This window comes from Mirounga angustirostris, unplaced genomic scaffold, assembly GCF_029215605.1.
Source record: "Mirounga angustirostris isolate CCGP_5_RB_7025 unplaced genomic scaffold, mMirAng1.0.hap1 SCAF_15, whole genome shotgun sequence".
NCBI lineage: Eukaryota > Metazoa > Chordata > Mammalia > Carnivora > Phocidae > Mirounga > Mirounga angustirostris.
The window spans coordinates 63,169,968-63,196,148 of record NW_026991723.1 but is presented as its reverse complement, the minus strand read 5'-3'; the positions used below and the strand labels follow the sequence as shown (position 1 = coordinate 63,196,148).

General features: G+C 40.1%; 1 protein-coding gene across 4 annotated transcripts in view; it reads right to left on the bottom strand.

The window, feature by feature from the left end:
- The window catches only part of INVS (inversin), a 160,955-nt gene that overhangs the window by 45,258 nt on the left and 89,516 nt on the right, over positions 1 to 26,181 (bottom strand). For 3 of the 4 annotated variants that reach the window (XM_064580114.1, XM_064580113.1, XM_064580115.1), the window contains 5 exons: positions 22,139 to 22,310; positions 15,785 to 15,940; positions 15,084 to 15,313; positions 10,958 to 11,064; positions 1,430 to 1,642 (listed from right to left, as the gene is read on the bottom strand). In XM_064580114.1, the coding sequence (XP_064436184.1) occupies positions 1,430 to 1,642; positions 10,958 to 11,064; positions 15,084 to 15,313; positions 15,785 to 15,940; positions 22,139 to 22,310 (878 nt within the window). Of the gene's footprint in view, positions 1 to 1,429; positions 1,643 to 10,957; positions 11,065 to 15,083; positions 15,314 to 15,784; positions 15,941 to 22,138; positions 22,322 to 26,181 lie in introns of all 4 variants that reach the window. The other variant, XM_064580116.1, reaches the window with a different exon arrangement.

The following is a 26,181-nucleotide window of genomic DNA, read 5'->3' as shown; positions in this document are numbered from 1 at the left end:
AAAACTTATGGCCCAGGAGTCAATCGTGCAGAGAACAACTGCAAATGAAAGTAAGTAAGTGAGTAGTAAGTAAATAAATAAGTAAAGTACCCAACAAAGGTATCCACAAAGGAAAACCAAGACCTAATCCAAAAATCAAGTATTTAGATGTGGTGTATATGTACAATGGAATATTATGCAGCCATCAAAAGGAATGAAATCTTGCCATTTGCAACAATGTGGATGGAACTGGAGGGTATTATGCTGAGCGAAATAAGTCAATCAGAGAAAGACATGTATCATATGACCTCACTGATATGAGGAATTCCTAATCTCAGGAAACAAACTGAAGGTTGCTGGAGTGGGGGGTGGGGTGGGAGGGATAGGGTGGCTGGGTGATAAACACTGGGGAGGGTATGTGCTATGGTGAGCGCTGTGAATTGTGCAAGACTGTTGAATCACAGACCAGTACCTCTGAAACAAATAATACATTATATGTTAAAAAAAAGAAGATAGTAGGAAGGGAAAAATGAAGGGGGGGAAATTGGAGGGGGAGATGAACCATGAGAGACTCTGGACTCTGAGAAACAAACTGAGTGTTTTAGAGGGGAGGGGTGGGGGGATGGGTTAGCCTGGTGATGGATATTAAAGAGGGCACGTTCTGCATGGAGCACTGGGTGTTATACGCAAACAATGAATCATGGAACACTACATCAAAAACTAATGATGTAATGTTTGGTGATTAACATAATATAATATAATAAATAAATAAATAAAAATCAATCATTTATGGTAAAATAATCACAGTGTATATATAATAGGCACAAATGACGATTTTATACATTCTGTATCATTATCCAAAAAAGTGTGAGGTCCTTGAAGCAAGCACTTTGCTTTTAGTCACTATTTTCTCCAAAGGTTCCAGCCAAGACTTTTGTATGTGCCATCAGAATTCAGTCAGTATTTCTTGAATAAATTACATTAGTCAGTACAGATTTGTTAAGGAATAGGTGGGGAGGGCAAGTTATTCCCACAAGTTGGTTGCTTTAATCAAATCAAAACCAGACACTGCTAGTGAAGTAGGCTAGATGCGGGCGTCAGTTTCCTGTGGAAGGGCAGGAAAGGTAGGAGGGTGAGCGGGCATGTCCTCGCAGCTTCCTGTAGGTACCCTCGCACCCCCCACTCCTCGCCAGGGTGGCTGTGGCTGGCCGAGGCGTGTCCCTGTGTTGGAACATCAGGGCCTAGCCTGGAGGAACAGCCACCAAGCAGAGATCAGGCCTTCATCCTTCACTGTGGTCGCTGGGCTCTGCAGTCCCGGTGGGCAGAAGGGGGGAGGTGACACAGGTCCAGGGATCAGCATTATTTCAGGGCCTCTCCTGACTCCCCCTCCTGGCCCCTCCCCCACCTGCGCCCTTCCGCCCTGATTCCAATCCCCACAGCTCCAACTTACTTGGCAGCGGCGTCTTTCCTCAACTGTTCATGCTTCATGAGGAGATTCTTCCGGTCGCGGAAGGCTTTTCTGACCTTGTACCCTTTGTAGACCGCCTGGATTTTGAAGGCGGCGATGTCTTGTATGGCTGCGATGGACAGGGCGCCGTGCTCCAACATGAACTGGATCACTTCATGGCGCTCGCCCAGCAAAGCGTAGTCCAGGGGAGTGTACCTGAAGCAGGAAGGTATTTTTTAAATATTGGAATGTAATCTGAGGTACACTTAAGCTGGCAATATCAAGCAGCAGAAGGAAATCTCATTCTGAGATGGGGACTATTCCTCAGGCAAGGCTATGTTCTGTGCGCCAGGGCTGTTCCTTTTTTTCTCTGAGGGGACAAAACAAGGGTGGAGCTGGGCTCAGGTGCTTTGTGTTGCTGCCCATGATGATTCCTGAGTTTCGCTTGCTGGCTCACAAACTGGGGGCTGTAGGAACACGTGATCACTTTTCTTCTCCCCTGGGTGCCAAATAATACCCCACTCTGATCTGAAAAGGTACTGTGGATAATATCCTGTGGGTTTCATAAGTTTAAGCCCAGGACTACTGATAGTTAATGCTTATGCAGTAAAAAAATACATCTCCAAATGGAGAGATTTAGTCTGTGATGAGGATGGCCCTTTAAATCAGAAAGCAGAAATTATTAAATAGTGTTGGGACAACTGCATAGCCATCTGGGAAAAAAAAAGATTCTTATATCACATTTTATATCAAAATGAATTCTGGATGAACCAAAACTGAAATATAGAAAGAGAAACCATGAAAGTACTAGAAGAAACCATGGAAGATTTTTTTAAAAATTGGGATGGGAAGGTCTTTTCTAATAAAAATGATACAAAACTCAAACCATAAGAGAAGAATGATAAATCCAACTACATAAAAATAGCAAAATTTTGCAGGGCAAAAAACCCCAAAAACAAAGATAAAAGATAGTCCCCAGAATAAGAAATACTAATACTCCTAAATATACAGAAATATGTTCAACTTCACTCATTTAAGAGAAATACAAATTAAGACGAACAAAGAGAGTACTTTAATGATCAGATTAATGAGGATCAGAAAGTTTAATAACACACTGTGCTGGAAAGGATGCAGAGAGACAGGCTCTCTATGTGCTACTTTAATCTTTAGAGAGAACAATTTAGTAAGATCTGTCAAAATTATTCATGCATCTGCCCTTTGACAGATCCCTTGCAGGAATATATCCCACAGACCTGCTCTTGTGTGTGAGATGCTTTCTGTACAAGGATATTCACAGAAGCACAGTTTGAAATAGTGGAAGACTGGAGATGACCTCAGTATCCACGAACAGGGCACCGCTTACATCAAGTGTGGGCCATTCGTGTGATGCGGTCTTCTGTGTGATGCAGCCTCAGCACAACTGTGGCACGTGAATAAATAAGGAAAAATGTCCAGGGTGTCTTGTTACATGAAGAAAAAGAAAAAAAATGAAGCAACGGAGCAGTACTGGGGCACCTAGGTGGCTTAGTCGGTTAAGTGTCTGACTCTTGATTTCAGCTCAGGTCATGATCTCAGGGTCGTGAGGTAGAGCCCGGCATCGGGCTCCACACTCAGCATAGAATCTGCTTAAAATTCTCCCAGAAAACCCAAAAGACTCCACCCCAAAACTTCTAGAACTCATACAGGAACTCAGTAAAGTGGCAGGATATAAAATCAATGCACAGAAATCAGTTGCATTTCTATACACCAACGAGACAGAAGAAAGAGAAATTAAGGAGTCAATCCCATCTACAACTGCACCCAAAACCATAAGATACCTAGGAATAAATCTAACCAAAGAGGCAAAGAATCTGTACTCAGAAAACTATAGAATACTCATGAAAGAAATTGAGGAAGACACAAAGAAATGGAAAAACGTTCCACGCTCATGGATTGGAAGAACAAATATTGTGAAAATGTCCATGCTACCTAGAGCAATCTACACATTTAATGCAATACCCACCAAAATACCATCAACTTTTTTTCACAGAAATGGAACAAATCATCCTAAAATTTGTATGGAACCAGAAAAGACCCCAAATAGCCAGAGGAATGTATGATCCTCAGAGGACAGCCAGAGGAATGTTGAAAATAGCCAGAGGAATGTTGAAAAAGAAAACCAAAGCTGGTGGCATCACAATTCCAGACTTCAAGTTCTATTACAAAGCTGTCATCATTAAGACAGTATGGTACTGGCACAAAAACAGACACATAGATCAATGGAACAGAATAGAGAGCCCAGAAATGGACCCTCAACTCTACGGTCAACTAATCTTCGACAAAGCAGGAAAGAATATCCAATGGAAAAAAGACAGTCTCTTCAACAAATGGTGTTGGAAAAGTTGGGCAGCCACATGTAGAAGAATGAAACTGGACCATTTCCTTACACCACACACAAAGATAAATTCAAAATGGATGAAAGACGTAAATGTGAGACAGGAATCCATCAAAATCCTTGAGGAGAACACAGGCAGCAACCTCTTTGACCTCAGCCACAGCAACTTCTCCCTAGACACATCGCCAAAGGCAAGGGAAGTAAGGGCAAAAATGAACTATTGGGACTTCATCAAGATAAAAAGCTTTTGCACAGCAAAGGAAATAGTCAACAAAACCAAAAGACAACCAGCAGAATGGGAGAAGATATTTGCAAATGACATATCAGATAAAGGGCTAGTATCCAAAGATCTATAAAAAACTTACCAAACTCAACACCCAAGGAACAAATAATCCAATCAAGAAATGGGCAGAAGACATGAACAGACATTTCTGCAAAGAAGACATCCAAATGGCCAACAGACACATGAAAAAGTGCTCAACATCACTCGGCATCAGGGAAATCCAAATCAAAACCACAATGAGATACCACCTCACACCAGTCAGAATGGCTAAAATGAACAAGTCAGGAAATGACAGATGTTGGCGGGGATGTGGAGAAAGGGGAACCCTCCTACACTGTTGGTGGGAATGCAAGCTGATGCAGCCACTCTGGAAAACAGTATGGAGGTTCCTCAAACAGTTGAAAATAGAGCTACCCTACGACCCAGCAATTGCACTACTGGGTGTTTACCCCAAAGATACAAATGTAGTGATCTGAAGAGGCACATACATCCCAATGTTTATAGCAGCAATGTCCACAATAGCCAAACTATAGAAAGAGCCTAGGTGTCCATCAACAGATGAATGGATAAAGAAGATGTGGTATGTATACACACACACACCCCCCCCACACACACCCACACACAATGGAATATTATGCAGCCATCAAAAAAATGAAATCTTGCCATTTGCAATGATGTGGATGGAACTAGAGGGTATTATGCTAAGTGAAATAAGTCAATCAGAGAAAGACTAGTATATGATCTCACTGATATGTGGAATTGGAGAAACAAGACAGAGGATCAGAGGGGAAGAGAGGAAAAAAATGAAACAAGACGAAACCAGAGAGGGAGACAAACCATAAGAGACTCTTAATCTCAGGAAACAAACTGAGTGTTGCTGGAGTGGCGGGGGGGGAATGGGGTGGCTGGGTGATGGGCATTGGGGAGGGTATGTACTATGGTGAGCACTGTGAATTGTGTAAGACTGATGAATCACAGACCTGTACCCCTGAAACAAATAATACATTATATGTTAATTAAAAAAAAAAAAAAGACTCTCTTTCCCTCTGCCCCTCCCCCCAGGTCTCTCTCTCTAAAATAAATGAATCTTTAAAAAAAAGACCAGAGCAGGGGCGCCTGGGGTGGGTCAGTTGGTTGGGCGACTGCCTTCGGCTCAGGTCACGATCCTGGAGTCCCGGGATCGAGCCCTGCATCGGGCTCCTTGCTCAGTGGGGAGTCTGCTTCTCCCTCTGACCCTCCTCCCTCTCATGCTCTTTGTCTCTCATTCTCTCTCTCTCAAATAAATAAATAAAATCTCAAAAAAATAATAAAAAATAAAATTCTTTAAACAAAAAGCCCAGAGCAGTATTATGGCATGCCCCATTTGTATGAAAAAGAACATATGCCTGTATGCTTATCTTTGTAAAATATCTCTAGAAGTTTACCAAGAAACTTGTGACAGTGACGTCCGTGGGGAGGACGCTGGTTGTCTCAGAAGCAGGGGTGGGAGGGACACTTAGTTTTCATGCCTTTTAAATTTTGTACACTGTGCATACCTTTTTGACAAATATATTATTTAGAAAAGATGAGTTGTATTGTCAGATGGTTATATATTTTAATCTCAACTGGCTACTTTCTAGATGTATAATTTTAGGCAAATTCCCTTCTTACAATATATCTTTTCTATTTTTGGAAATACAAAATAATCGGATAAATACACAGAGGAACATAACAATGGTCATCTGTATTCCCACCCTTAGAATTAACCGGCATTCTTCTCTTGGCAGGTATATTATTTTTCTTAAATGATTACTTTGCAATAATGACACATATTTAAAGAATTCAAACAGTGCAAAAAATACAAAAATTGAAATAAAAACAAAACAAAACAAAACCCCAATTCTACCTTCCAATCATGGTAATGCTGTCACTTCTTCACCCACTTATCTTTCGTCATTGCAGACTTGGCATGAGGAGGAAAGGAAATAATAAATACAAAGAAGATAACACTGTGCCTGGCATCAAAGAAGCAATTAGTAAATGTCAGCTGCTGTCGTTCTTATGCTAGGACACCCTTGCAGCAGGGCTGGTGACACCACGGTCAAGCATCATCACTATCATTTCCAAAGGGCCCAAACCAGTAGTGATGACCGCCCAACGGTGGCCAGGGGTCTGAGTCCTGTCTAGGTGGCTGTTACTCATCCAAAGCAATCAGAGGTTTTAGGAAGAAATAAAATAATCAGCTGATTTATGAGGTGGAAACACTGATGATTATACAGATGCATGATTAGACACAGAAAATCATTCGGTGATGATAGAAATTTTCTCTTTTCAAAACTCTCCTGACAGTCATAGTCAGACATAAAAGGAGGAGATTTTTCAATATAAGCAAAGGGTGAGTTAGTTACTTCTAGAAGGAAACTGAATTCAGGAAGAAGTCCCAAATGCTAAAATGAAGAAACTCATTTTAGGACATCTCGATTTGCCTCTACTGTCCAGGGACCAGAAGGACATAAAGTAACGGTGCCTACATAAACTTTAAAACATTATTTCTAAGTAGACGGCATCCCGTAAATTCAGAAGAACTTAAAAATATTTCACTATATATTCTATTTAAAAATTTATTATTATTTTTAATTTTAATTCCAGTGTCATTAACATAGAGTGCTAAATTAGTTTCGGGTATATAATATGGGGATACAGTGATCAAGTGTAATCACTATGTATTCTAAAACGCCTTTCATGATGTACTCTCCCCAGTGGAAAAAAACAATCAGAGTCAACTCCATGATAGTAGAGCTAAATGGAAATTTAGAGGTCATTTAGTTTATCTCCTTCCTTTTATAAATGAGTCAACAGATCCAGAAAGATTAAGCAACTTGCAGAAGGTTATGTAACTAGTTCCCTGCAGAACCCAGACCTGATCTAAGATCGTATGACTCCCTGTTCAGTCATCTGTCCATAGCACATCTATCAGTTCTTGAGTATAAACCTCCTACAGAATGAAACTGCTTCTCAAACCAACGTGCAAATAACATATGTATTTAGTAAGCTTGATCATCTTTTCTATAATTACTAATGTGGAGCGTCTCTCACACAGTATACAAGCAGGATTATCAAAATCTGGTTTATGAAAGTAAGGCCCGACCTCTGCCTTTACTAGATCTCTCAGGGCTTCTGGATGGAAAATTGCATTTCAAATATTTTAAATACCTTTATCATGGAAAAATTGTATTTTTATTATGAGAAACTTCAAGCATAAACAAAAGTAGAGAGAAGAGCATAACCATTTTTATGCTCATTACCCAAATTTAACAAGTAGCAACATTTCTGCCACATTTGCTTCCTCTAACCCCTTCCCTATTATTTTTGCTGAACTGTTTTAAAGCAAATCCTAGAACTCCTCTATCATTTAATCTCTCTGCATTTCAGTATTCATCAAAAAATAATATGGACACAAGCACAATGTCATTATGGTATTAGCAAAATTAACAGGAATTCCTCAGCAAAATCTAGTACCCATTCCAAATACAAATTTCCCCGATTTTCTCAAAAATGCCTTTTTTTAAATAATTGGTTTATTCAAATTAGGATTCTCCATCAATTTTTGATTCAGGGAAACACAGTCCAAATATCTAGAAAGATTTTAAGACTGAAGTCTATGCCTTAGTGTTTAGGCACTGACCGTATTGTAATTATTCCTACTGAGTCTTTCTTCACCCCAAATTCAATTTAGAAACATTCAAGTACTGTGAATATTCCCATCAAAGTCGGAGTGTGGCTGTCAGATAGTTATTGACTGAAAGCCAGCAGTAGTTGGCAAAAATTATGTCTATACAGTGCACATCAAGTGGTTGGTGTCAATGCATGAGAAGTAAAAATTAGCACTACACTGATGGTAACCAGTCAAGAAACAATGCAGATAGAGACAAGATACAAGACACAATTGGACTTGCCAAGCAGGACTGGTCTGATGGGATGAGTGGAATGCCTAAACTGGAATGTCAATAAACATAAAAGGCAGCACCGGGTTCTGACATTTGTACATCAAGGTGCACTGCTGATGAAATATCAGAGGAGACTGGGATGTTGCCACTGTCCATCTTCATCTACAGGTTGGCAAGTACAGCTACGAGGATTTTTCCTGTGGTCTTTTGGTCTGTAACTAACATATGTTTACTCTAGGAGGCAGGAAGCACCTTAATTCAGACTCTTCCTTAGGCCTAAAATTCAAGTCTTACCATAAAAATGGGACTTGAGTTACAAAAATAAATGTTTTTTTATTGTTTCCTAAGAAAACAGCAGTCAGGCAGTAAATACTGTTACAGAATAAATCCTTTATTTTTTAAAAAGATTTTACTTATTTATTTGACAGAGAGAGAGAGACAGCAAAAGAGCGAACACAAGCAGGGGGAGCAGGAGAGGGGGAAGCAGGGAGCCCGATGTGGGGCTCGATCCCAGGACCCTGGGATCATGACCTGAGCCGAAGGCAGACGCTTAACTGACTGAGCCACCCAGGTGCCCCATAAATCCTTTATAATAGAAATAAATCACCACTAATTCTTAGGATTCTTAATCTTTCCCTTTTGTATTTTTTTAGTGTTTCAAAGAGAGAAATCTTCTGCTCTCTCACATATCTGCTTTAATGTCAAAACCTCAGCCCTGAGGATTCTGCTTGGCATTCCAGCTTCCTTGAATGTCCAAACCTCTAAATCTTCGAGTCTTTTTGGTTTTACAGTTGTCATTTGATGATAATAGAGAGAATGAGTTCTTTATAGAACCCCTCTCAAAGTAAGACATACTAGTCTGATTTATCTAATTCTGTATGTACTCAAAGAATTCCAGAAGTTTCTAATGCGGGTATGTAGCAGGGGATACTACTGGGAGACTGGAAGCATCAACTTAATAATGCAACAGTTCTTTACTAAGCATCTACTTCCTGAAAAGCACTGTGAACAACACAGAGATGACAATGATCTTCAGGAGTTCTCCGCTAATATGGAAGACAGATTACATAAAATTATAATATAAAGTGAAATGTGCCAGATGCTATACAAACTCAGAGTGTAGGGGAGAACATCGTTTGGAACACATGCCTCTGGGATCAGGACAATCTTCTTAGGTGAGACTGCATTTGAGCGGAGGAAGGACAGGATAAACAATTACGTTAGAAATGTGATTTAGGGAGGCTACTTTGGAAGCAGATGAACTGAATGAGGGGAAGTTCGAAGGGAAGAAAACAGTGAGGAGGCATTCCGACAGTCCCAGGAACGTGTCAGAGGGCAAGATTTACATGACGGTGCTGGTAACGAAGAGGAGGTGACAGTGGGAACTGAGGAGAGACACTGAGTCTGAAGGACAAATTTAGAACTCACCAGCCCCCAGGTGACTATCGAAGCCTTGGTGGTAGGTCAGAGGGCCCAAGGAGATGGGCTGAGAGAAAAAGGCCCAGTCCCTGAAGAGTGTTTATATTAAAAAAAAAAAAAAAATGGAAAAGGAGCCGAAATAAATGGAGAAGGAGCAGACGTGACTGGCAGAGAATCAGGAAAATATACTGTCTCAGTAAGGTAAAGAAGGGGGGTCAACAGAACCCGGTGATGCAGGCAGGCCAGTGAGAGGAGACAGAGGGGCCGACGGAGGATTTATCAGTGAGTCTGTCAGTGACCACTCAGCACGGTTTCAGTGTCCGTGGGAGGATGGAAGCCAGACTGTGAAAGCACAACCCACGAGCAAGAGGAAATGGGGCAGTGCAGACAATCCGAGAGAAGGAGGGCTTTACAGGCAGAGAAGACAAACCTCAGACCTCAGAAAATAACAGGTGGAGGCCATCATTAATGGGGAGAGGTTCTGAAAGAAGTGGGAGAGATGAAGGGGTTCAGCCCAGAAAGGACGAGTGGGTTTCCTGAGGCAGGTGGCCTAGAGAGAGTCCCTCCTTCTCCACAAGGTCTCCCATCTCCTGAAAGAACTGGTGGTAGCTACGGGGGGGGCGGGGGGGGGAGAGGGGGACGGGACATGGTGTCACAGCGGGAGCCACTGCAGTTCCAGCATTCATGAATGACGACAACCAAGGCACAGACCTGGCTGGCTGGAGCTCAGGTGTGGAAATCTCATCACAAACTTGGTTGTCACCTACAGGTGATCAGAATCTTCTTAGATCCAAGACCGCCAAGAATCTCTCCTGCTGAGACTTCACACTGTGTCTGGTCCTTTATATGGGGCCTGGGCCCTTGGGCATAACTCCAGCCTAGCTCTGTGAATCCTGGGTTATTCAGTCACCTCACCTTCTCCTTATTTCTTCATGCCACATGGTGGCACCTTGGTCCACTATCCTGTTCATCAAGAGAAATATCTTCAACATATGACCCGTTCCTAGGCCTGGCCCATCAGGACTCCCCTGACGTTATGCCAGCCACAAGCCACAAGAATGTCTTTCCTCATCTGTAGTTTGTGAGCTTGCCAGAGGTAAATCTAAAGTTCTGAGTGATTTTAAAATCCCAGGATTCTAAATCAACACTACAGGGACTTTTGCTCTTTTCTTCTCATTCAGGATTTCTTTTTTTTTTTTTTAAAGATTTTATTTAGTTATTTGATAGAGAGAGACACAGCGAGAGAGGAAACACAAGCAGGGGGAGTGGGAGAGGGAGAAGCAGGCTTCCCGCCGAGCAGGGAGCCCGATGCGGGGCTCGATCCCAGGACCCCAGGATCATGACCTGAGCTGAAGGCAGACGCTTAACGACTGAGCCACCCAGGCGCCCCTCGTTCAGGATTTCTTAGTGTAGCATTTCCTTATGAGTATACTTAGTACTTCTGAACTAGTATCTCAACTTGAGGTTTTTTAATAGAGCAGAAAGGCAGTGAGTTGAACAACAATACATTCTTCTTACCAACAGCTTACCTTTCTTCATTGTTTTCCATCTGATTAGGGAAAGCAGCAAAGTCTAGTAGTAATTTAATGGCATCAAGGTATCCATTGTTACAGGACCAGTGCAAAGCTGTTCTTCCCTATAAGCACGAACAAAAATCAGGTATATCTGGAATAGGTATTTTTGGACACATAGTTATTGATGCTAACTCAAAAATACAAATGATGCTCCCAAATTGCTTCATTATAAAAAGGGAAAATATTTCTCCACTCAAATACACAGTGGAAAAAATGGATGGTATCTTAACTAAGTGATCAAAATTAATACCATGTTAAGAGGCACCATGTGTTTCCAGAGGTGATATCCTGAGAAGGATTCAATATCACTTGTATAATGCTCCAACCAAAAAAGTAAAACTTAAGTCTAATTATGAGGAATCATAAGGCAAACTCAAAATGAGTGAGATTCTACAAAATAAATGGCTGATATTCTCAAAAAAACTCAGTATCATGAAAGATAAAAGAGGCATGAAACATTGTTAGATCTACAAGAGGGATATTTCATAGTTTTAAAGGCGTCAAAGAGGAAGATACCACAATCCTAAATCTGTATGCATCTAATAACAAAGCTTTTAAATATACAGAACAAAAAATGACAAAATTAAAAGGGGATATGGTCAAATCCATAATCAGTGAGAGATTTTCAACCCACCTTTTATAATAGTTCATAGAACAAATAAATGAAAGGACAGTAAAGATATAGAAGACCTGAACAATACAGTAAAAAACTTTGACCTAAGTGATACATAGAAGACATTGCATCCAACTATGATACAACCAGTATTCTTTTCAAGTGTACATAGAACATTTACCAAAATCAATCATATGCTGGGCCACAAAGAAAGCCTCAAAGGACTTTGAAGAGTTAAAATGATTCTGAAATAAAAGAAAATAATTCTGTTATTCTGTTTTTAGACCACAGTAGAGTTTGAGTTACAAATCAGTGTGGTAGACAGAATAAATGCATGCCTTTGCAAAGATGTCTATGTCCTAATCTCTGGAATCTGTAACCCTATTATGTTATTGGAAAGGGGAAATTAAGATTGTAGATGGAATTAAGGTTGCTAATCAGCTGACCTTCAAATGGGGAGATTATCCTGGATTATCTGAATAGGCCCAGTATAAGGATTATACGGGGAGGGAAGGAAGGAGAGAGGCAGGAGGGCGGGTGTTAGAATGATGCAGTGTGAGAGAGACTCAGCCAGTCACTGCTAGCTTTGAGGATGGCGGAATGGGACCATAAGCCAAGGAATGAGGGCAGCATCGAGAAGCTGGAAAAATGAAAGAAACAGATTCTCCCCTAGAACCTCCAAAAGGATTGTAGTCTTGCCAAAACCTTGATTTTTAGCCCAGTGAGACCCATTTTGGACTTTTAGCATCCAGAAGAGTAAGATAATAAATTTGTGTTGTTCTAAGCCACTAAGTTTGTGGTAATTTATTATAACAGCAAGAGGAAACCAATATAATCACTTACCAAAAGACAATGAGCAAATGCCCAGCTGCCTGGAAATTAAGCAATACACTTCTAAATAATCTATGGGTCAAATAACAAATCAAAATAGAAACTAGAAAATATTTGAGCTGAATTATAGTGATGGTACAACTTATCTAAACTTTTAGGATGAAGTTAAAGCAGTGCTTAGAATAAGAAGCATGCTTAAATACATATACTGGAAATGAATATTGAAATAAATCAATGATTTAAACTTTTATCAAAAGAATCTTTAAAAAAAATAGTAAATCAAACCCGAGGAAAGTAGACGGCAGGAAATAATAAACACCAATGAAATAGTAAACAACTTAAAATGTAGAAAATCAACAAAGAAGTAAGTCCTTTGAAAAGACGAATAAAATGAAAAATGTTTTTAAAAAGAAAAGACACAAAGCACATTACCAATATATGAAATGAATAAGAGGAAATCACTAAAGGTCCTACAGTCATAAAAAAGGTAAGTGAGGGCGCCTGGGTGGCTCAGTTGGTTAAGCGACTGCCTTCGGCTCAGGTCATGATCCTGGAGTCCCTGGATCGAGTCCCGCATCGGGCTCCCTGAGTCTGCTTCTCCCTCTGACCCTCCCCCCCTCTCATGTGCTCTCTCTCATTCTCTCTCTCTCAAATAAATAAATAAAATCTTTAAAAAAAAAATTTAAGTGATTATATGACCAACTTTATGCAAAAACATATGGTATGTTAATAAAATAAAATAAATTTCTCAGAAAATGCAACTTACCAAAGCTGAAAAGAAAATAATTAGAAATCTGAATGGTCTTGTAATTATAAATGACACTGAACCAGTTATTAACACCTTTTACACAAAGAATACCACTAGACCAGATGACTTTACCGGGGAATTCTTCCGAACATTTAAGAAAGAAGTAATACCAATGTTACACAAATTCTTTAGGAGAATAAGAGGAGCTACTTCCTGACTCTTTTTAATTCACCATATTAACAGCAAAGAGGTGAAAAATCATGTGATCATCTTGAAAGATACAGAAATAGTATCTGACAAAAATTAAACAGCTAATTGTGAATAAAAAACCCCCAATTCTTAGCAACTAGAAATATAAGGTAACCTATAGGAAATATCATATTCAATGGTGAAATATTTCAAGCTTTCCCCTTGAGAAACCAGAATGAATTAAGGATACCAACTATCACCAATTCTATTCGACATTGTATTGGAGGTATCAGTTAGTTCAATAAGGTATACTATTCACAAATGATATGCTGTTTATGCAGATAATCCAAAATAGTACATGTAAAAACTAACAGAACTGGAAAGTAGCTTAGTATATACTACTTCTGTAAGAAACCGGCAACTTGTAAAGACAATGTATAAGGTACTACAGATTACAAAAGATTCATTTCTAATCACATAGATACAAGGACCATATTTCACATATTTTTCATTATGTTACTTTTACAGATAGGAACAATCTTGATAAATATTTACTGAACGAATTAATAGAAAATATATTTTCTGGCTTGGAAAACATAATATGCTAATATTTTTGAAGACTTAATGTAATTGAAGTAGCAAAAAAATCAATACTGGCTAGACTGAGAGAAGTCAATACAATACTACATAGCTGGGAAAGTGGAAATTAACCCACATGGTTTAGAAATCTATTCAACAGGGGCGCCTAGGTGGCTCAGTTGGTTGAGCGACCGACTCCTGATTTCAGCTCAGGTCATGATCTCAGGGTCGTGAGATGGAGTCCTGAGTCAGGCTCCATTCTCAGTGGGGAGTCTGCTTGGGATTCTCTTTCTCCCTCTCCCTCTGCCCCTCCCCCCGCTCAGGTGCATGCTCTCTCTCTCAAATAAATAAATAAAATCTTTAAAAAAAAATCAGTTCAATAGTATATATCAGAGCTCAATCACATTCATATACCAATAATAAATAATCTCACTTAGGGGAAATGATTCTAAGGAAACAATAAAAAAAGTTAAATGCACAGCAATGATCAATGAAACATGATCAATAATAATGAAAAAGTACCCAGCCATAGGAAGTTACTTGATTCTAAAATTGGGGTTACAGGCATAGTTTGGACCCTGACTTCCCACACCAACCCTGCCTCTGTTGTCACCTTAGGGTATTTGGGTAAGCTCCATGAGCTTCAATTTTCTCACCTGTAAATGGGAATAATAATAGCAATTCCTTTACAGAGTTGCTGTGAGAACTGAATGAGTGATTAAACATAAAGCTCCTAGAACTTTGGAATACTCAGCATCTACGATTATGCAGAAGATTATACACCGAATGAGAAAATCATGGTGATGATTTTAAGTGAACAAAACGTGCTTTGTGAAATATATATCTATATGTATACACATACGTACACACATGCCATGCATATGTATCTTATGAAGGTTATAAAACTATTCCCATTCTGTATTATGACTTTGTTATGGCAGATATGGATATATAGACAAGAATTGGAAGGAAAACGGGGAAAAATAAAACTCATTTTTAATTAACAGATAAATTTGTAAGTGACCTCTATTTGGTAAAATGTTTTACTTTATTTTAGGTAATGAAGAAGAAATACTCTAACAACCGGGAGCAAACAATATTAAAATATGTAGATTTTCTACCTCTTTGTCTTGAATGTTAGGGTCTGCACTATTTTCCATGAGCACCGCCATGCAGTTGATGTAGCCGCCGTAGGCAGCACACTGCAAAGGGGTGCGTCCTGCGTAATCTTGCACGTTGGGATTGATCTTATTTTCTATCAGTATCTGGCAAACATCGGCATTTCCTCCCAGTGCTGCCCAGTGTAGAAGAGAGTGTCCGTCTTGATCGACTAAATCTACCCTCGCTCCACCTGAAAAAGCAAAAATATAATGAAAATGTCCAATACAGAGAGCTTGCTCAAAAAGAAGTCTGAAAAATGTAACAACAGTCCCTTAAATGCTTTACTCTCAGCAAAATGTTGCCACGTACATTATCTACTTCAGATTTTTACAATAAGCCTGTAAGTTGGTCAGGGCACGAGCCATCTTTCTTTCATACGAAGTGAAACTGAGGACCGGGCAGGTGAAGCGGCTTTTCCAAAACCACACAACGGCCAACAGGCGGAGCTAGGACTGGACCTCAGGTTTCCTGGTGCGCCTGCGTGTGCGCGTGTGTGCGTGCGTGCGTGTGCGTGCGTGCGTGCGTGTGCACGCACACGGCGCTCTTCCCTCCATCCTTCCACCCAGGTGGCCCTCTGCTATGTAAGCTGTGTTTCAAACAGTGCCTGCAAGAATTCCTGCCTGTTGAGAGTGACTTGGTAGGAGCACTCTTAATAACCAACCTTTAATAAGTGTCTGAATCACATCTTTGTGTCCCATCTCACAGGCTCGGAAAAGTGGAGTATGCTTCATGACATCGGTGGCATCCACTTGAGCGTTATTTTCCAACAGTAGCTTCACGGTGCTGACATGGCCAGAAAGGGCAGCGGCATGTAAGGCTGAAAAGGGAGTGAAAGAAAGCAAAGAACTCTTTGATAACAACTTCACCTTTTCCTTATTCTAACTGTGCATCTTTTCCTCTTCTGATGTCCTCATCATTTTTGCTAAATGCAATTTAATCTTTTTTTTTTTAAAGATTTGATTTATTTATTTGAGAGAGAGAGTGCACACACGGGCGGGGGTGGGGGGTAGCAGAGGAAGAGGGAGAAGCAGGCTCCCCGCTGAGCAGGGAGCCCGATGTGGGGCTTGATCCCAGGACCCTGAGATCATGACCTGAGCCGAAGGCAGACACTCAACCAACTGAGCCACCTGGGTGCCCCTAAATGCAATTTAATCTTAAGGATTCTCTATTGTTCACTTCTATAGATTTCAGTCTTCCTTTTTAGTCACAGGTACTACTCACACTTTCCCCCTGTCCTTCTACCTTTCTTGTCTCACTGTTTCTTCCTTTCCATCCTGATGGTCTGAAATGCTTTCCAAAAAACGACAAAGAGCAATGATTTAAATGACGCAGGCAATTCTGCCCACCACCCCACTCGATAAGCATATGCCCGAGGGTTGGTGTGATGGGAAGTGTCAATCCACTGGTCCTTCAGCTGCCGAGCCGCGCTATTCCTGCCGGCGGTCTGCGCACCCATGTGGTGCTGAGGGGATGCACAGCCCACTGCCTCGAGTGCATTTTTCATACAACATGGCTTCAACTGCAAGCCACTGATTTCCTCCGGGCCCAATTTAAGAAACAGCAATTTGTTTCAACATTGGAGAAAAAACCTGAGAAGGAATGTGGTCCCCTCTCTGGTGCCTTCATATGGGGTTTGAAAGAGGAATTTTGACTCTCTGTGGGTTTCAGGTTGTGCTGACCTCTGCCTGTGTTACTCCCCTCTAGTGCTTGACTTACGCCAGTACTCTTTGGATTACTTTTTAAATTCTATTTAAATACATCACTCTTCAAATTCTGAGTTTGCCAGCAGAACTGTCTAGAGGCCTGGGCCAGTTCTTTCTAAGTATCATGGCCCTATAATGCCTAGAACAATATTTCTTTTTTTTTTTTAAGATTTTATTTATTTATATGAGAGAGAGAGCACAAGAGGGGGAGGGTCAGAGGAAGAAGCAGACTCCCTGCTGAGCAGGGAGCCTTATGCGGGACTCGATCCTGGGACCCTGGGATCATGACCTGAGCCAAAGACAGTCACTTAACCAACTGAGCAATCCAGGCGCCCTAGAACAATGTTTCTTTCAATAAAGTGTGATCCATGGCCCAAACCCAGGATGCCTATAAAAGTGCAGATTCCTGGGCATTTGTTGAGAACCTTCTATGGGCTGGGTATGAATGTGATGGTGGGAATTCAGCAGAGAACAAAATAGATAAGGTTACGTTCTAGTAGGGGAAGCAAAATAAAAACTGAACAGATAAACAAGAAAGTATTAGATGGTGGTGGATGGTATGATTGGAGTAATAAAAGGTATCTTGATATGCAGAGTGACTGGGAGACCACTTTAATTGGTGGTGACAAAAAGCCTTGCTAAGGAGCTGACACTGAAGTTGAGACCTGGGTCAAAAAGAGATAGCAATGTAGAGATCTCGAGAGGGAGTAGTTCGAGCAAAGAGAACAGTTAGTCCAAGGGCAGGAATGAGTTTATGTGCTTAAGGAAGGCAAGGAAGCTGCAGCACAATGAAGTAAGGCAGAAAGGTAGAGAAGGCCAGATCCTAAGTGGCCACACAGGTCCCAGTGATGAAGGGCCTGAAAACTTCACATAGGTGAGTGAGACTATTTGACTTGTGCCTTAATGAGATCCCTCTAGCTGCTCTGAAGAGAATATACGTACTGTAGTAGGTGAGAACCAGCTAACACTATTGCAGGAGACTCAGTAAAAAATGCTGGTGGCGGGGCGCCTGGGTGGCTCAGTTGGTTAAGCTACTGCCTTTGGCTCAGGTCATGATCCTGGAGTCCCAGGATCGAGTCCCGCATCGGACTCCCTGTTCAGCAGGGAGTCTGCTTCTCCCTCTGATCCTCCCCACCTCTCATGCTCTCTCTCTCTGTCTCATTCTCTCAAATAAATAAATAAAATCTTTAAAAAAAAAATGCTGGTGGCTTGAACTAGGCTGGCGGGAGTGGAGACGGAGAGAAGCAGAAAGATTTAGGATATATTTTAGAGGTGGAGTCAATAGGACTTACAGGATCTGAAGCAGATTTCTGTCTATATAGTCTGGGAATCTGTATTTAAACAAACACCGTCACAATTCTTACATGCACTTGAGTTGGAGGACCCTGATCTACATGGCTGAATGTTAGTTTGGCCCAGACAAGATTCAGAAGAGTGTGAGAGACTTCAAGTATCTTAGGGGCTGCCATGTGGAAGACAGCACAGAGCAGAACATTCACTTTGACAAATCTGGGCTCAGTGTAAGGAAGAATATTCTGATAGTTAGTTTAAGATGGAATTAGTGGGTTCTCCATATTGGAGCTGCGTAACGGGAGGTTGACAGACCACTGGTGAGAATGCTGTAAGGCAGATCAAGTGTGCTACATCTATGAGAGTTTGGTGACTTTCACATTTTAAGAGGATAAGAATACATCTGCCCCCAAATGAAGCTTTATAAAACACTCATCATATAAAACTGGTAAGAGTTGAGTGGTTCTGACTAAAGCAGGGGTGGAGGGTTACCCCCTTAAGTACCTGCCCCCCTCGGCAACACTTCAGCACTCTATAGAAACCCGTTGTTCTTGGGGCGCCTGGGTGGCTCAGTCGTTGAGCATCTGCCTTCGGCTCAGGTCATTGTCCCAGGGTCCCAGGATCGAGTCCCACATCGGGCTCCCTGCTCGGCGGGAAGCCTGCTTCTCCCTCTCCCACTCCCCCTGCTTGTGCTCTCTCTCTCACTATGTCTCTCTCTGTCAAATAAATAAATAAAATCTTTAAAAAAAAAAAAAAAAAAGAAACCTGTTGTTCTGAAGAATATGGTTTGGAAAACCCTGGACTAGATTTAATTTTAATGTATTTTCTAATTTTAAAATTCTACAATTCTGTGATGCTGCATCAGTATGCAATAAATACTGTTCAGATGTCAATGTCAAAAAAAAAAAACCCACCCCACCACAAAATCCCAATTAAGCAAATGATAGAATTCATTTTCTTATTAATTGAAATTCCCCATTTCTGTCTATTTGCCTTTACATTACTTTAAAATAACCTTAGATTTAAATACTGTTGCTCTCTTTGAGAAGGTATCACAAATTTACACAGGAGCCCTAATTTTTTATTTAACTTTCTGTCATGGAAAATTTCAAACATATTCAAAAGAAAAGACAATAATCTAGAGAACTCAATATAGCCATTCCCTAGCTTCAAGGACGATCAGCAGATGCCTGGTTTTGTTTCATCTAACTGCCAGCCATTGTCCCCACTTCTAATTGATTTGAATAAAATTCTAGAGTCACATCCTTTCCTTTGTAAATATTTTAGTAAGTCTATCTAAAATACAATGATGTGGGGTTTTTTTTGTTTTTGTTTTTTTACACAACCACTGCATCAGTCAGTGTCTAGGAGACAGAAACCATGCCAGATACTTTAACAGACAGAGTTCAAAATAAGGAATTGTTAGCTATGGATTGAAGAAGGAAAAAGCAAAAAAAGGAACACTAAGGGATCACAGAGGTGGTACATGCAGAAGACAACCAGCAATTCTAGGGCCAGGGGAACGAAAAGAAGAAGATGGAATTATTAAAACTTAAAAGCCTAGAAGAGGAGCCCTGTGGGGTGGAAACTCAGACATCTGAGCAGGAGCTCTGCTTGGCTGGTGCTGGTGCCTCTGAGGAGGGTGCTCTGGGGCTGGTACTGTGAGCGCTGGAGAAACTGCCAAGTGAAATTAACTGTCGCCACTGGAACAAACTATCACTGCTGTTTCGTTGAAGAAGACCTCCTAGGGTGATGCTGACAGGAACAGGAAACCAAAACGAGAGAAGTAAGGAAACAGGAAGGTATGGTCCCGTTCTCCCAGCTTTCCAGTCTCCCTCTACTGCCCCTATGGGAGGATTCTAACATGGCACCTGCTGGCAAAGGGGAAATGGGAGTCCGCAGAGCCCTGGCCCTGGCATTGCAAAGACAAGCTAATCTCATTATCATACCTAAAAAACATGCACACAAATTCTGTAATATCAAATATCCAGAAAGTGTCCATACTGTCCTGACAGTTTTATAATTTTTTTATAGTTTATTTGAATCAAGATCCAAATAATGTCTGTACGTTGCTGTTGATGAGAACTCTTTTTTTCATGGGAAGGAAAAACAACCCTGTAGAGGGATGACGGAGAGAAACTCACTTTCAAAGAAGAGAAATGTCAGGAAGGCATGTCTGACATATAATAAAATACCCTTAGGAGAAACAGCCAGGGAATTAATAAATCTGAGAAGAATTTATGTCTGAACTCCAACCATGGTGCACATCAGAAAGACACCTTTGGTCAAAAGGATGGAAGTATCCTTCCCCATACTTTATTAAAATACATGAGAAAGTTAAACTAAAAGCAAAGCTAGTGAGAAAGTGAAAGGCTGCATATTAATGGAAGTCTGACAAAAAATGAAATGTTCAGACCATTTATAAACTCAGGGTCCTACATGTCTGCACTATACCCTTCTTTAAGAATTTTAAGGTCCACTGTGAAGCTTTGATAAAGAAATACTTTTGATGGTTAAAGCTTTTATTAAAATTGATGTTACCCAAAAACTCTTTAAAAAATAATTTAGAAGGGTGATGGCTTAGGTATAGGGAGGGAGATTATTAGGTATAATCCTGCTCCCCACCAAGTGTTGCACCAGTAGATTTGGCGGCCGAGAAAGATCTCATCCGGGACAACAGATAGGTGTAAATAGCTCTAAGCCTGCAGCTGAGTTTTTATTCTGTTCTGTGTTGTTGTGCTATATTGTGTGATCTTCTTTCTTTTTTGGACTTGCAATTAGGATATAGTACACGACGTAGAGACTTCCAAGTCTCTACCATTCAATGAATGCTAAAAAATTCATACCTCTCTTATTAACCAATGCACAAAGTGCTCTCTTACTAGAAAAAGAGATTGAAAGAAGCATCTACTGAGAGCTTTTGATCCAAATCTAACATGAAGCTCTGAAGCTTCGTTCTCGAAGGGAGCTTATCTCTAAAATGGGAGATTTGGGAGGAGGGAATGCTCTTCAAATCTGAGAAAAGAGCACATTAAAGAAGACTGGTGAGAACATACTTAGATATGTGCATTCCTTAAAATATAATTCTAAATTTTTGTTTTTTGTTTTCTTTTTTTTTTAATCTTTTTTTTTTTTTTTTTATTTGACAGAGAGAGACACAGCGAGAGAGGGAACACAAGCAGGGGGAGTGGGAGAGGGAGAAGCAGGCTTCCCGCCGAACAGGGAGCCCGATGAGGGGCTTGATCCCAGGACGCTGGGGTCATAACCTGAGCTGAAGGCAGACTCTTAATGACTGAGCCACCCAGGCGCCCCTAATTCTAAATTTTTGAAAATAAAATTGATAACTACTAAATATACATAGTTTTAAGTACAGGTTTATTTATTTATTTTTACACAAAGATAAATAAGAAGAGTTCCTATAATCATGTCTAAGGAGTAACCAGAGTTTTATTTTTTTAAATTTTATTTTTTTTAAAGATTTATTTATTTATTTGAAAGAGAGAGAGCAAGTGGAGGGAGGAGGAGAGAAAGAATCCCCATGGGAAGCCTGACGCAGGGCTTGATCCCAGGACCCTGAGATCATAACCTGCGCAGAAATCAAGAGTCAGATGCTTAAGTGACTGAGCCACCCAGGCACCCCAGGAGCAACCAGAGTTGGTTTTTTGTTTTTAATTTTAAATTTTTATTTAAAATCAATCAATTAGCATATAGCATATTATTATTTTCAGAGGTAGAGTTTAGCGATTCATCTGTTGCATATAACAACCAGGAGCAACCAGAGTTTTAAACCAAATGCCCCCATTCACCTGGTGGAAACACAGACTAATTTTAGCCATCAAACCTGGAGGAAATAAAGACTTTGGAGTGATATCCTGGTAGCCTAACCTTAAAAAGTACAAATGAAAGTTAAACAATATTAGATTAGGAACAATGATTTCAGGCAACTACTGTACAAGTTTTAGGGCACCCATACACTTTGGAACCCGAAAGAAAGCAAACCCAGCACGTCTGCCACTTCTTACCTGTACCTCCATACTTGTCTGCCATGTTAATATCAATGTCAGATTTTAAACTCAGCATAGTCCTAAGGACATCATCACTGCCTTTTCCAGCAGCCCACATAAAGGATGTTCTTCCTTCGAGGTCTGAATCATCTTTCACTGAAGGATGTTTTAAAAATACTTTAACTGTTTCCTGTAAGAAAACTTCATTAAAAAAAAATTGAGACAAGAGGGTAGCGTTTTCTATGGTAATAAAGCCAGTGTTATATGTGACTTCCGCTAAGACACAAAGTATTTTTCCCCTGATTTTGAATCAAATGAAATTATCTTTTTATGACTAACGAAACTACAATTTCCACTGAAAGTAACAATCCTCTTTCTTTATATATTAGTTTTAGTTTCCATGCACTTCAAACACATAACCTAACTCCCTCATTCAACATCCTCATAATTGAGAATGATCATCCTCAACCAAGTTTTAAAATTGTATAGGTCACTCTTTGATAGATGAAGGGACAGTTAAAAAACTAACAAGTATTCGGTGTCATGAGCAACATTAAAATTTAGGTTTTCTTGGACATTTTACATGCAGGGACCTGAATACTCAGCCATACCTATAGAAGAGGTTAATACATTCTCTTGTTGTGGTTTTGTTACTATTATTTAAAAAATATTTAATGCATTTATTACATTATTATAAATTTAATTATTTATTTAATGCATTTATTGCATTATTATTAATAATGATGTGTGGCTACTGAGAAATACAGAGTTCAATTCATTTAAACAAATATTTATTTAGCAATTCCTATATGCAAGGTCCTTCCTCTATGAATTCACACAAAAATTAGGACCCCACAATAATTCTAATAGTGCCTGACAATTTTATTTTTTTATTTTATTATTTTTTTTAGTTTCAAGTTTTTATTTACATTCCAGTTACTTAACGTAGAGTATAATATTAGTTTCAGTAGACTTTAGTGATTCATCATTTATATGCAACACCTGGTGCTCATCATAACAAGTGCCCTCCTTAATGCCCATCACTCATTTAGTCCATCCTTCCCCCCACCTCTCCTCTCGTACCCCTCAGTTTATTCTCTATGTTAAGAGTCTGTTTTATGGTTTGCCTCTTTCTCTTTTTCCCCCCCATGTTCATCTGTTTTGTTTCTTAAATTCTACATATGAGTGAAATCATACGGTATTTGTCTTTCTCCAACTGACTTATTTCACTTAGCATTATACTCTCTAGCTCCACCCATGTCGTTGCAAGTGGCAAGATATCATTCTTTTTTATGGCTGAGTAATATTCCGTCACATATATGCCACATCTTCTTTATCCATTCATCAGTCGATAGACACTTGGGCTCTTTCCATAATTTGGCTATTGTTGATAACAGTGCCTAACAATTTTAACGGGAGCTAATATTCACAGCATTTTATTTATTATTTATTTATTTATTTATTAAAGATTTTATTTATTTGACAGAGATAGAGAGAGGGAGAGCACAAGCAGGTGGAGTGGCAGGCAGAGGGAGAGGGAGAAGCAGGCTCCCCGCTGAGGAAGGAGCCCGATGTGGGACTCAATCCCAGGACCCTGGGATCATGACCTGAGCCGAAGGCAGCCGCTTAACCGACTGAGCCACCCAGGCGCCCCTTCACAGCATTTTAAATTGTTTCCTTCTTTGAGCCTCAGATGCTTACAAACTTTTAGGGAGATCATGGTAAGTTCTACTTGAATGGAAGTAAAACAGTTTCAGAAAAAGAAAAATTCTGGAGGCTGTGAGCTGGCCAAAAATGTATAAAGTGTTGATGCTCAATACTCTAAAGCAAGAAGAAATTCGAGGACTCACCTAACGCAACCCTTCATTTTCCAGATGAGGAAATTTAGGTTCAAAGTCATACAAACATTGGTGGCAGATATAGGAGTAGAACCCAGAGCTCAATCATAGCACTTTTTCCACTGCTCACATTGCTTCCTAGTCTTAAAAGTCATTGTTGAGCTGCTGAGGCATTATAGGGTCGTGTTCCTGGGATCTAGGGTGTATGCCTAGTACATGCTAGATTGGAATAAGCAAATGGATTTTAAAAGTTGATAACTGATAGTATCCACTACATTGTACTTGTTGATTATGATAGAAACGTTATCATAATTTAATAAATAACAGTTTATATTAAAAAATGTTGGTAATGGGGCGCCTGGGTGGCTCAGTTGGTTAAGCGACTGCTTTCGGCTCAGGTCATGATCCTGGAGTCCCGGGATCAAGTCCCACATCAGGCTCCCTGCTCAGCGGGGAGTCTGCTTCTCCCTGTGGCCCTCCCCCCCCCATGCTCTCTCTCTCTCATTCTCTCTCTCAAATAAATAAATAAAATCTTTAAAAAAAAATGTTGGTAATGTTTTGGTTTGTTTTCTTTTTACTAATTTGCAAACATTTCTTTGTTGGGTATGTTTTCTTAATGATGAATGTTTGCAGAGGTTTTGTGGGTCTTGTTGTTGCTGTTTTCTAAACAGGGAATTACAGCCTCTTGTGAGTGAACAGAGTCCAAGAAGATCAAGGGGCTTGAAACTGAGCTTAGAAGATTTGCAGAACTATTGAAAAATCATCTCTGTAATCGGCAGATTATCCAGAGCAAGTATTTCTTTGAATAAGCATCCATAATGTTCTGCCATTCCTTCTTACTCCCAATAGCCTTAGTCACTTAATTGTTAGTATCTGTGCACGTGTTAAATTTGGAGTCTAAGACTTGAATTCAAGATCTTGGGCAAGTCATTTAATCTCTTGAAACCTTGGTTTCTTCCTCTGTAGATTAGGGATACCATGTCCTCTCACAGGCTTGTATTGAAGTATGAATTGAATTCTGATTTCCACAGGTTGATTAGGCTGGGCCAGTGAATTTCTTATCTATCTGGAGCAAGAATGGGTCTGAGATAATAGAACGATGGGAGACTGTAGAAGAGAATGGCTTACCAAAAGTCTAGGTGATAAAGTTTTAGAAATGCCAAGAAGGAAGGACCATAGTTATAGTTGTTCTGGGTACTAGAGAGAAAGAAAGGTGGGAAAATAAGATATTTTAGCAATCTTCTCAGATTGCTTCAATGTATTCAGTGATGCATTGGGGAGGTCAGGAAGATGGAATTAGGCTCTGCTGATGATAGCATTCTTATAATTTAATGAAACCAAAGTTTTTACTACACACACCCACGTAGAAGGCAGTAAAATCAACTCTGACTGCTTTGACGTGTGCCTCTTTGGATGAGTCTCTAGTTCTTGGTGGCCGCTTCCTCAGAGAGCTGAAGCAGCCTAGCTGTTATCATCTAGACTGAGTGACACAATGGATGAGAAAATGCTCTGTAAACCACAAAGGGTGCCAAGGGAAAAATTAGCCATAATATGCAATATCTTTGGAAATAATAATTCATATTTTTGTTTTCTCAGCTGTATAATTCCTAAAATTATTAGCATTAGCAATAGTAAGAATGCGTGGCATTTCTTGCGTACCTGCTCTGTACCAAGAACTACACTAGGCACTGGTCACAAATTTTCTCTAATTCTTACAACAATCCTGAAGGAAAAGGTATAATTATCCTCATTTTACATATGAAGAAACTAAGACTCAAGAGCTAAAGAACCTTGTGCCAGGTCATCCAGCCAGCAAAGAGTGGAGTCAGGGCTCCAGGCAAGGTTGGACCCATTCTAAGCCTTTGCATATTGCTTTCAGGACAATTACGATGGCTGAACGCAGTGCATATAAAACCTTAGTGCCATAAAATTAACCAGAAGAGGAAATGTACTTACACAGAACAAAATGTTACACTGAACAGTTAATGTAAAAATGGTCTTAAAATTTCCCATGACTAACCACTTTACAAAGACGAAGACTATCCCTCGCATCACGGCCAGAGTTAACAGTATGAGCAATTGTTAAAATATAATTGTGACACAAACGCAGAAATGAGTACATGTAAAACCGAAATTTTGATAAGATCAGTGGATTGTAGGAATGCCAATTTCCTGTTTATGATATTGTTTCATACTTTTGCAAGATGTTCTCATTGGGGTAAA